Here is an 11,907-nt window from a genome sequence, read left to right as displayed (position 1 = left end):
AGGAGAAAAACCGCTTCGACTTAAACCCTATTTTAATCTGGTTCCATTCCGTATTATCTGGTTTCAACTGATATATTTTTAGCCCTGTTTCAAACCGGCAAATCAGATCAAATTGAAACCCGTTTCACTATTGGTTTCGGGCCGGGTCGGGTCCGGTCATATACTCTTTCATCTTTTTTTAAACGGCAAGGAACGACGTGTCAACCACAGTGACACCGAGCGCTGTGACCAAGGCCTTGGTTCTTCTCAGATGCGCAGAAACCCGACTTCCACCCGCCCAAAGACACGACAGTGGAATAATCGGTAAAATCAACCGCTACTATTTTTTCCATTTGTGCACAAAAACACAAAAACTCTCTCTTCAAGGTCGGTTCCTGATTCTGCTGTTCATTGAAGCTACTGCTGTAAGATTTATCGAGTACGGAAACCTTTCTGATCATCCACCAATGTTTCTCGCATAGTTTGAATCCAATTCATGAGGTAATTTTGAGTCGATGACTGATTTCGTTATCCGAAATGTCAAAATTAAGAGATCGAACATCCATTTAAACCCTAGGTTTATGATTGTCTAGGTTTAGAAGACCGTAACGAGTTAAATTCATGTCTGATTGGTGCAATTATTGTTTATAATGTTATTAATGTCGGAAATTAGAGATCGAACATCCATTTAAACCCTAGGTTTATGATTGTCCAGATTTAGAAGACCGTAATGAGTTAAATTCGTGGCTGATTGGTGCAATTTGTGTTTAGAATGCTATTAATGTCGGAAATTAGAGATCGAACATTCATTTAAACCCTAGGTTTATGATTGTCTAGGTTTAGAAGACTGTAATGAGTTAAATTCATATCTGATTGGTGCAATTTGTGTATATATTGTTATTATGTGGAAATTGTGGAATGATAGGTGTTAGTTAGGGTTTATGGATCCAATCTATGTAAGTTATTATAAGGTTTGAATTTAGTAAGTTATTGAATATTGATACACGGTGCTCAATTGCTAGTTTTGATAGTTGATATAATCTAACATGTTATTGAGGTCATGGGTGATCAAGTGTGCCAAAAAATTATAACAATGATCTTGGTAGAGGCTAAAGTATATTGAAGTTTATGATTATTAAGGTTTATAAGACTGTAATGAGTTAATTTCATGTTTAATAGGTGATCCGGACCGGACGCAATATACTGTTATTACATGGATATTGTCTGTCGAATGTTAGGTGTTGGTTAGGGGTTTATTGATCCAATCTACTTACTCTGTAATGAAGAGTTATTATGATGTTTGAATTTAGTAGGTTACCGATACACGATGCTGAATTACTAGAATTGATCTTGATGTAATGTAAATATGTAATTTACCACTGAGTTCATTGATGATCACGTATGCCAGAAGTTTATAACAATGATCTTGACAGAGGCCAAACTGGCAGAGTATACTGAAGATAATCTTCAGAGTTTATTTACAAGTCTGACTAATGTTCAATCAAGTAAAATACTCATTAACAACATTAGGACCAAGCTCAGTTTCACCAATTTCTTGTAATGATCTTTGCTGAGCAAATAGGTATTTGAAATGGAATCTTTTAAAACAGAGAACATTGCATTTTCTGTGACAGCCCTAAATAAAAAGCGATGGAGTATATTCATGTTGAACTGATTGAAGAAATTATAACTGTAGCTGTGAATTGAGTTGAAAACTTGGAAACCTAAATATTGTGTAATTTACATATATCAGGTAGTTTATAATGAAAGAAAGGACCACATCCTCCCCACTTAAACGTATACTGGTGAATTGTGGAGTTCAGGTAAGCTGTTAAACCAGAGCAATATGCTTAGACTTTTTATCTATTTGTTTAGTGTGTTACAGATTTGTTACTTTTCTTCTGAACATCTATTAATGAGTGCATAAATGAGACTCAACTCTAAAGCAGTGTTTTCTATATAATTTTTAAAGAAAAAAATTAAGATTCACAAAATTACATTTGGGAAAAAGGTTTCAAGAAAGCAAGTACACTGGATATAATGTAACACAAGTTCTAGTTTGTCACAGACACCAGACATGGAACCATGTTAATTGTAATTTGCCCTTCAAGAATTTTTAAAATGGTATAGTTCACTCTTTAGTCTTTGATCATTAATATTACACAACATCATGATCATAAGAACAAAAATCAACGTGGATATATAAATGCACTTGCGTAATTATCTGATAAGTTATCCCTTATACATTGAATGCCTGATTTTGCAACTTATTCACAAAATACGAACTGATCTGTATAATTTTTACACTAAAAAGATATTTTCACATTTGACATAGTTAGATCTGAATGTAGGTTGTGCGCATTATATATTATTATATAGTGTTTGCAGCTAATTAGTTGTAATTATCCATTAAGACCAAAGAGAATGTGAGAAAATTTATGTCAGTAGTTCAAAAGCTGATATAAAACCCTCTAGGATTCTAATTGTTCAACACTCATGTTTAGCGATCATGCATTGAAAAACGCGATGGGTGCAACCGTGCAAAGATGAGATTGAATGGGAACTAGACTGTATCATTCTTGATGTTGTCAATATATCTATCAATGAACAATTGCAGGCAAAAGAATACGGGAGTTGTGTTGCAGCAAAGGTTCCTCAAATTGAACGTGATATGTGTTTGAAAGAATTTCTTGCATTAAAGAATTGCATGCAGAATGTGGTATTGATTTTTTAATAATATGTTCAGAAACTTTTTAAACTTGTTTGTGGTTTTTCTCAGTTTCTCTAACTAATACTTCGACCAAATTTTCTTATCTTTCTTCTGCAGCTTAAGGGAAAGCCATAAATTCACAACATTTTCTTTAACAGATATATCAGAGCTACAAGTATATATTTGTACTTCCATAGTTCCATAAAAAAGGTTAGATATCGATCTATCGTAACTTAAAGATCTTTTAAATACTTTTTGTTGTGTATTAATTTCTCATTAAACTAAACTTCATCGGGTTTTTTTTTTAATATTTCAGTGTTATATCTCCAGTTAAGTTTTCCCTGTGATCGTGACTATTGTGAAGTTAACATTAAACCTCGAGCGTTTAAAAAAAAGTAATCTGGTTTAAATGTTTGGGAGTACGTCCAGTTCTCAACCCGGGTTCGGTGGATCTGGTGCGCTTTCACATGCGTACCTTCAGTATCCGCCCTTAAAATGCCGATATGATGGATCACGAGGTTTATTTTATGATGATGGAAATAAATTATTAATCTCACCGACCACTGACCAGGTAGATACTGTTTAAATCCATGTCAATTTCTTTAGTGATATGCATAGTTATTAAAAGCCATCGCCTCTTGCGCCTAGGCCCATTTTTCGGGCGAGGCGAGGCAGTTGCGCTTTAAGTCGAGGAAATTGCGCTTTAACTCTCCAGGTGATGGTTAAGGCGCACATTCCGGAAAGATTCCTAGGTTCCGGAGAGTTTCCGGCTAAATTCCGACAAGATTCTAGCCAAATTTCTACTTTTAATCAAGGAAAACTACTTTTCAACACTAATACACTAATATTTTGGTACTAATTAGATGATATAAAGTGTTACATAATAGACTTTGTTTATTTTATTTGAAGAATAGTATTCTTTTTCTAATACCTAATATTTTTTTAAATTTTTTTCATTATGCGCTTTATTTTTCTCAGGCCCTCGCTATTTTTGCGCTTTGCGCCTAGGCCCCAAGCGAGGCCTATGCGCCTTGAGTGCGCCTAGTGCCTTTAATAACTATGGTGATATGCTCGGTTGTTAATCTGAAACTAGGGGTGAGCAATAACCGAACCGTGAACCGAATCCGAACCGAAAACCAACGAAACCGAACAGAAAATTGGTTGTCGGTTATTGTTTTGTACCATCGGTCAACCAAAATTAACCGAACCGAACCATTTATATTTTCATATATTTCTAGCTTTTATACCTCCATTTCATGTTTTATACTACCATTTCCTGTATTTATACCTCTATTTCATTTATTTATACCTCAATTTCATGTATTTATACATCCATTACATGTATTTCTAAGTAAATAAAGTTTAGCCCTTGTTTGGTTTGGTTATTAACCGAATCAAAAACCGATAAATTAACCGAATACACCAAACCGATTAACCGATGACTTTGGTTATGGTTTCGGTTAATGCTAATAACCGAATCGAATCGTGCACACCCCTATTAAACCTTGGAGATGATGTAGGCCAGTTCATTCATTTCATCGTATTTTAGTTATGTTTTGGCTAAATTCGTACAAGTTCAAATCTTTTTGTGCTGATGTGTCAGGTTGTATCTTGGAAAATTTCTCCCTTTAGTTCTGATGTTGCTCCAACAACTGACACAATAAGCGAAGGGCCGATACTGTCTGTTCGATATTCCTTAGATTCAAAGCTTATAGCTGTTCAAAGATCAAATCATGAGGTTCAGTTTTGGGTTAGAGAAACTGGGGAGACTTTTAGTCAAAAGTCAAAGTCCGAGTCAGATAGTATTTTGGGGTTCTTTTGGACCGATTGCGCAGTTTGTGATATCGTGTTTGTCAAGACCAGGTACTCGCTAAATATTTAATATAAAGTTTAAAATTTTAACAAGTGACTTTGTGGAAGAATATAGAGATAACTTGATACAATGCAGTGAAGTTGGCGAATGTGAGCTTTTGAGTGTATGCATGTCGTACACAAAACACACTTAAAATAACTTAATTTGAATGACTGTTTTGCTTCATCTGTTAGGAAATAAGATTTGCTTACTTCTTCGTTCATAATTTTGACTTTTTAGAGTTGACTTACAGTGGACTGGACCTCTACACTTACATGCCAGAGCTAAAGTCACTGGATTTAGTTGAAACGAAGAAAATGAATGTGAGTTGGTACATCTACACACATGAAAGCCGTTTGGTCCTTCTTGCTTCAGGAATGCAATGCAAAAGCTTTACTGGCTATCAGGTATAAACTACCACAAAACTGCTTGCATTTTAGTTGCTCTAAAAATATCTAATCGTTAAAAGAGATCTATAATTGCTTTTTTTTTTGTTTCAGCTTTCTGCTGCTGGTGTAATTCGGTTACCGAGGTTTGAGATGGCAATGGCAAAGTTGGATGCTAACAGTAAGCCTGTTCTTGCTGCTGAAGATGTTCATATTGTCACTGTGTAAGTTTTATGTATTTACTAGCTTACAAACCCGTGTATTACACAGTCGAATATAAAAAAAAATGTAAATCATAAATTTGTATATAATCATTATCAGTGAAAGGATTTATTGCATAAAATGTGAACCAAAAAGAAAAGTTACATTTTCAGCTATCCATTTATATTTTTCGAAGTTTTCATTTATCTTTTGAGTCACTATAAGCTATCTTATTATATATGACTGTAAAACAGTAACACTAAAAAAATAAAAAAAAATAATGATGATAAGAGTGCAAGTGTTTTCAAAAATAAAGCGTAAGTTATAAAGTTGTGGCAATTGAATTGTAAATAAATTTTACTATGAATGATTTGAAAAAAATAGCACGTGTCATCGTCATATTAATTCACATTCTTTTCAATTATTTGCGATATATTTTAAATTTCTTTTATACTATTTATGATATATTTTAAATTTCTTTTTAAACGCCTACTATAATAAATCAGCAATAATTTCATATCACTGTGAAAGGAAAGATACAATTAAATACTTTATAAAGTATTTGTTTAGCATAATGATAACTTATTTAAGATGATTAAAATTAAGTGATAATCATTGAGTAATTAGAATAAGGATAAGTGATATCTATGTATTAATTTAAAAAGAAAACAGAAATAATTTTTTTGTGGTTAAAGGAGAGAATGCCACGTGGCATTAATTGGAATCCTTCATTAGAAGTTAGATTTGATTTTTGAACTTGTGAAGGTTTTGACTTTTTGATGCTAACACTCTAGTTAAATAACAGTTATGGAAGGATATACTGCTTACAAGTTGATAGGGTTGCAATGCTACTGCATTCATATAGGTTTTACCGTGATGCTGTTATCCAGCAGGTAAATAGTATTTTTACTGTTTTCTTTTAATAAGTTGATAACTACTTATTTACTGTTTTCTCTTTTCGTTAGGGTTCTCTACCTATCTATTCTAGCAAGATAGCTGTGAGTGTGGTTGACAATGTTCTGCTGATTCATCAAGTGGATGCAAAGGTTATTCTGTTATACGATATATTTGCGGATTCACGTACGCCTGTATCTGCTCCACTTCCTCTTTTGATAAGGGGCTCGCCAAGTAGGACAAATGCACAAAGTTCAGAAACAACATTGACAAATAACGCAACGGCTAATTTGTACGGTGATGACTGGATTTTTCTCGTCCCTGATCTTGTATGTGATGTTTCCAACGGATTTTTGTGGAAAATACATTTGGATTTGGAGGCAAGTTTTGGTGTCTGTTTATGTTTTTAATTATACTCACTGTGATGGTAGTGTTGTACTATTTATTTATTTATTTATTTTTGTTTCTAATAATTGCAGGCAATTTCCGCAAGCAACTCAGAAGTGCCAGCTGTCCTAGAGTTCTTGCAGCGGAGGAAGTTAGAAGCAAAGAAAGTAAGTATATATTTTCTCCGAAATTAGCCTTGAGGTGGCACATGTCCATTAAAAATTAGTCTAGAGGTGAAAACTTTTGCCCATTTGCTTATGAATTGCTAAATATGGTTATTATCTCTCAACTCAGGAAAATCAGAAAAGCTAGCTTAAAAGGAATCGAGTCAAATGGGTCAAAAGTTACTCAAAAGTGTATTTTTAATGCATAAACCTTGTAGACCATTGTATTAAAATTAGAATAATATCAAAACAAGATTAATATAAAAAGATAATACTGAATCAATATAATATAAACTTTTCTCAGTATTTTTTGGACAATTAATTTTTATTCATTAAAATATTTTTATTTGTTTCATTAATAGTTAAAGAGTGTCAATGGGTCAAAAGTTGCCAAAAGTTTATTTTTAATGCTTAAAATACTGCCTAAATGTTTTTTTTTCAAGTTTAGATAATCATATAAATTATATCATTCTTTTAATACGTGATTCATTAACTATTTATAAAAAATAAAAATTTCGGACAGGGTGTTTTAGGTAGGGATGAACTCGGTACCGGTACCGGCCGAAAATGCTTGGTACGGTACGGTACTGCATTTGAAGGTAAAATCTGGTTAAATACCGGTTCCAGGCTAAACATTTACCGGCATTTGAAGGTAAAATTCGGTAACCGTTCACACTTGCTTCCTTTTTTGTGATTTCCGTTTTTTTTTTTTACTTTTTCAGGCTAAACATTTATGCTTGGAACTAGCTCGCTCTGTCATCATTGAACGAAGACCTCTACCTATGGTTTTCTGGGCAATAGACGTTTTACTTAAATCTTTCGCGTATTCACTAAAAACCGGTAGTTATTTGAAGGGCGGTAAGCCCGAGAAACCCACAGTTTCCGGCGCACCAGAGAACAGTGAATCCGGTAAATCTGTCAAAAATGAATCTGCAAGTGGAGTTGAAAGTAGAACCGTACACAATTCTGGCTTCTCAACATCAGACTCTGAGGATAATAATAATAATAATAATACTAATGTCAGAAACGTGAAGGCCAAAAATATTAATATTAATATTACTACTAATTCTTCTAGTGAAAATATAGAAGAAGCTTCTAGAATTGGAGATCATTCAGTGAATCAACCATTGAATGCTAATGTTTCTGAACAGCAAGAGTCTCAAGTTACTTCAGCAGCCATTCCACCAGATGAGTTGTATAGTTTTGTTTTTGCTTCGGTGGAGGAAGAGATGATTGCAGATGCTTCTTATTTGTTTGCCATTGTCGTAGAGCTCATAAGGAGGTAATTTATTTTGCTTCTTTTTTTTTTTTTTTTTTTTTTGAAAAAGCTTATATGGAGGTAACTGGCTCTTAGTTTAATTTTGGTCTGCATTTAATTTGTAAAGGAACATGAATGAACATAACCAAACAAACATAAACGAATACGAATGGACATAATTGAACAAACATAAACGAACATAAATTAACATTAAGCAACACAAACGAACAAGTCTAATACATCACAATTCATAAAAAAAAAGTCTAAAATCTAAATTAGTGATTTAAATGTACATGATTCAGTTACGTAGTTTTTTTTTATATAAATTGGTTATTAAGTACGTTACGTTCCATTAGAAATCCCAATTACTACTTAGTTATTATACAAGTAGTTAGAAATCCCCTTTTATTTTATTATTTATATAAATATAACTATTTATGTATTTATTTAGAATATAAGCGAAAAAACATAAACGAACATAAACAGTCGTTCATGAGCAGAAATGAAAAATAAACAAGAAAATTTGTTCATGTTCGTTTGTTTATTTAAAAGACCAACATAAATGAACTTCCCGCTGAATTGTTCACGAACAGTTCATGAACGTTCAGTTTGTTAAGTTAACAGACCTACTTTCAACCCATTGGACCCATTAAATGGGTTGGAATTGCCACCTCAACTTTAAACACCTAGTCAGTATTAGACTATATTATTATGGGCCCACAGGCTCAGTTAGGTTTCTAGGGTTACTCGTAATCTCTATATATTGTAACCTAACTATTCAATAGTGATAATTGAGTCTTTTACCATCTTACAGTCAGACTATGGATTTGAAGTAGTTATTTTTCTACCAGTTTTCCTTCATGTTTTTCTGTCCTGTTGATAACTTTTTTCCTCTTATTTTTACAAATTTTAGAGGTCCTTATCATGTCTCTGCTTTTGCAGTGCCAGCCTGGAGAAAATAAAACTGCACCCAAACATCTATGTGCTAGCAGTGCGGTTGCTTGCCCGTAATGAACGCTATGCTGAACTTGGACTCTTTATTATGAATAAGGTATGGAAATTTTGGTCACTTCAATAGTTGTGACAAGATGGGTGGATGAGGCGGGTTGGGTAATGGGTCAAAAGTCAAAACAGGTTGGATTGTGTTGAGCGGAAGCACTTTCTGTCCTGTTTATAGGTATACTTTGAGCAAAAGAAAGTTAGATTATTTTGGTAAGTGTAATTTGTTTATATTTTGTAGATAATTGAGCCGTCGAAAGAGGTCGCCCTTCAACTGCTCGAGACAGGCCATCAAAACATCCAAACAAGGAAGCTGGGTCTGGATATGATGAGACAGCTCATGCTGCATCACGACTATATCGTGTTACTTGTACAAGATGGATGTTATCTCGAAGCTTTGCGTTTTGCACGAAAAAATAAGGTTATTTTTCTTCACCTCAATCTACAGCATTTAGTAAAATGCCATTTTCAACCCTAAGGTTTGGCCAGTTTTGCGACTTTCATCCAAAGGTTTGTTTTTCCGCATATGGATCCAAAAAATTTGAAATCTTGCCATTTTCATCCACCCAACTAACTCCGTTTGTTTATTCTGTTAACTTGAAGGGTATTTTGTACCTTATGCATTATGAACTTGTACTTTAGTTAAAATACTAAATACCCTTCAAGTTAACAGAATAAATAAACGGAGTTAGTTGGGTGGATGAAAATGGCAAGATTTCAATTTTTTGGATCCATATGCGGAAAAACAAACCTTTGGATGAAAGTCGCAAAACTGGCCAAACCTCAGAGACAAAATGGCATTTTACTCTACAGGATAATATAAACCATCACACACTAAAGCTCATCACCAGCTTTACTAAGTTTTCATGGATTAAACTGGATCCAAAATTACTCGTTTGACTTCTTACCGAACTTGTATATAAATCAGGTTAATACTGTCAGGCCATCATTGTTTCTAGAAGCAGCATATGCATCAAATGACCCACAACACCTAGCTGCGGTTCTTAGATTCTTTCGTGATTTCATACCTGGTTTTGCAACGACTTCAGAACACAGTACTTTCGTTCGCGCCCTTGCTGATATGACGCCTTCAGTTGCCGCTTGACGCTTTTCAAGAATATGATTTACGTGAAATTGTTTTTACGGATGCCTAAAATGAAGATTAAAGACCAGTAACTTTGAGCCTTTGTTTTTTTTTTCTTTTTTTCATAGAATCGTTTCTTATAAGTATGTCACTAAATGGTCAGCTCTCAAAGACACATTACAGATTATTTCGCAGGCGGTTTATAAATATTGGTAACTGTGTGAAATGGACTACAAAAGAATGGACGCGTGCGGTTGATATCAAGTTGTTTGGTGTGTTTAGTTCTGGTTCGGCAGGTTATGATGAAAATTCTGGCCGAACTGCTAGTTATGGTTTTGAAAAATGACAAACCAAATCATCCGGATCGTCTGGGTCGACCGGTTCAGCTTTGGCTGTTTAAATAAATTTAAAACTATAAAGATTATTTTTTATTAGTGTGCTACATGTTAATAACGTTTTTCATCCCTATGGTTTGTCAAAAATCACTATTTCAGTCCGTTAGTTTAAAAATTACCAAAACAGTCCATGTGGTTTCACTTTCGTAAATATTACAGTCCAACCACACATCTGTTAGTTTATTTAAAATGGCCATAATACCCTTGTTATTATAAAACCATAAATAACTAACATTTTTGTGCATAGGGTGTTACACTTCATGCTTTGGGGTTTTTTCAAAAAAAAATGATTTTATAATTTTAACTCAAAAGCTTTTTTATGTTTTGCAATTTTAACCCACATATATATATATTTTTTTTACTTTTAACTCAAAATTTTTCATTATTTTCAATTTAACCTTATAACATTTTTACCTTCAACTTTGATCCTCTATATTTTTCATATTTCGCAAATTTTTGTTTTGTGTTTCGTTCTAAATTTTGTGAGTTAATACGGCGCAACGTGCGTGTGTTGTTTAACGTTTTTTTTTTGTTTCGTTCAAAACTCTACGAGTTAACACGACGCAACGTGTGGTTCAATGTTTTTATGTTTGTTTTTTTCGTTTGATAAGTTTGTCGCAACGCGCGTGTCCTGGATTGACTCAATGTTGGTAGTTGCTGGCGATTGTGTCGCATTAGTGCTATTTGACATAGTTTTACGCCCTCGTCGCAAGGCGGGGGAGCTTAATTCTAGTTAAAATTAAAATGAATAAAGAGTTAGTTGTATTTTTCGTCCCTGTAGTTTGTTAAAAATAACTATTATTGTCCATTAGTTCTAAAAGTTGCCAAAACAATTGACTGTAATGGTTATTTTTAACAAATCACAGGGACAAAAAACATAACTAATTTTTTATTTATTTTAATTTTAATAATAGGGGCATTATGGTCATTTCAAATAAACTAACAGAATAACTGGATGACGTTAGTAAGGGTGGACTGTAATAGTTACGAAAGTGAAACCACATGGACTCTTTTGGCAATTTTTAAACTAATGGACTGAAATAGTGATTTTTGACAAACCCTCGAAAAACGTAATTAACTACTCTGTTTTAAAAATAAGAAATAATAATATTTATAAAGGTTAAATGTTCAGTTTAGTGGTGTACATGAATGTAGGTTTTAAACTGTTTGGCAGAACCATTAGATTGCCAAAATCAAACCGTTAAACTGGCCAATTTATTACGGTACAAAAGGTTTAATCATTTTTCGGCATCTCTAGTGCCTGGTAATAAAATAAACCTTTTGTACCGTAATAATCAAAATAAACAAAAATATTTGGAAAACGGTAACTTATGTGAATATACAGTGTACATTTTTATTAACCAAGTACCCCCTTATGATCATGCATCTAACGCCATTGTAATCTGTTGGTACCACACAAATGATTTGGTGGTTACAATCTCTATCATAAAAATTGCATTTCTTTCAAATTTAAACATAATAATCATGAAACATAAGAATAAAAACCCAACATATGGTATTCATGTGCGCCTGATTAAATAGTGACTATTAGACAATAGTGATCCTGATTAAATAGTGACTATTAGACAATAGTGATC

General features: G+C 33.4%; 1 protein-coding gene across 4 annotated transcripts; it reads left to right on the top strand.

Moving 5' to 3' along the window:
* The first annotated feature begins 202 nt into the window (after nt 1-202).
* Nucleotides 203-10,178, top strand: LOC110898194 (regulator of MON1-CCZ1 complex). Of its 4 annotated transcripts, none has more exons than XM_022144951.2 (16): nt 203-480; nt 1,733-1,802; nt 2,597-2,698; nt 2,807-2,899; nt 3,006-3,260; nt 4,293-4,552; nt 4,795-4,948; nt 5,042-5,151; nt 5,934-6,021; nt 6,094-6,402; nt 6,502-6,576; nt 7,097-7,225; nt 7,296-7,855; nt 8,774-8,882; nt 9,072-9,251; nt 9,759-10,178. In XM_022144951.2, the coding sequence occupies exons 5-16, from the start codon at nt 3,099-3,101 to the stop codon at nt 9,933-9,935; spliced, it is 2,313 nt and encodes a 770-aa protein (XP_022000643.1). In that variant the 5' UTR covers nt 203-480; nt 1,733-1,802; nt 2,597-2,698; nt 2,807-2,899; nt 3,006-3,098; the 3' UTR covers nt 9,936-10,178. The 4 variants fall into 4 exon arrangements, with proteins under 4 accessions (XP_022000643.1, XP_022000644.1, XP_035837876.1 ...); XM_022144952.2 differs by having other exon boundaries at nt 2,484-2,698; XM_035981983.1 differs by lacking the exon at nt 7,097-7,225 and having other exon boundaries at nt 222-480; nt 2,484-2,698.
* Nucleotides 10,179-11,907: the final 1,729 nt, after the last annotated feature.

The sequence above is a fragment of the Helianthus annuus genome, chromosome 13 (genome assembly GCF_002127325.2).
Source record: "Helianthus annuus cultivar XRQ/B chromosome 13, HanXRQr2.0-SUNRISE, whole genome shotgun sequence".
In the NCBI taxonomy this organism is placed as follows: domain Eukaryota; kingdom Viridiplantae; phylum Streptophyta; class Magnoliopsida; order Asterales; family Asteraceae; genus Helianthus; species Helianthus annuus.
This window is presented reverse-complemented; position numbering and strand designations above follow the sequence as displayed.

Coding starts and splice junctions, on each gene's coding strand:
- LOC110898194 (XM_022144951.2), top strand. CDS start 3,099: ATGTTTGGGAGTACGTCCAGTTCTCAACCCGGGTTCGGTGGATCTGGT. Junction 6,403..6,501: donor AAATACATTTGGATTTGGAG/GCAAGTTTTGGT, acceptor TAATAATTGCAG/GCAATTTCCGCAAGCAACTC. Junction 8,883..9,071: donor GACTCTTTATTATGAATAAG/GTATGGAAATTT, acceptor TATATTTTGTAG/ATAATTGAGCCGTCGAAAGA.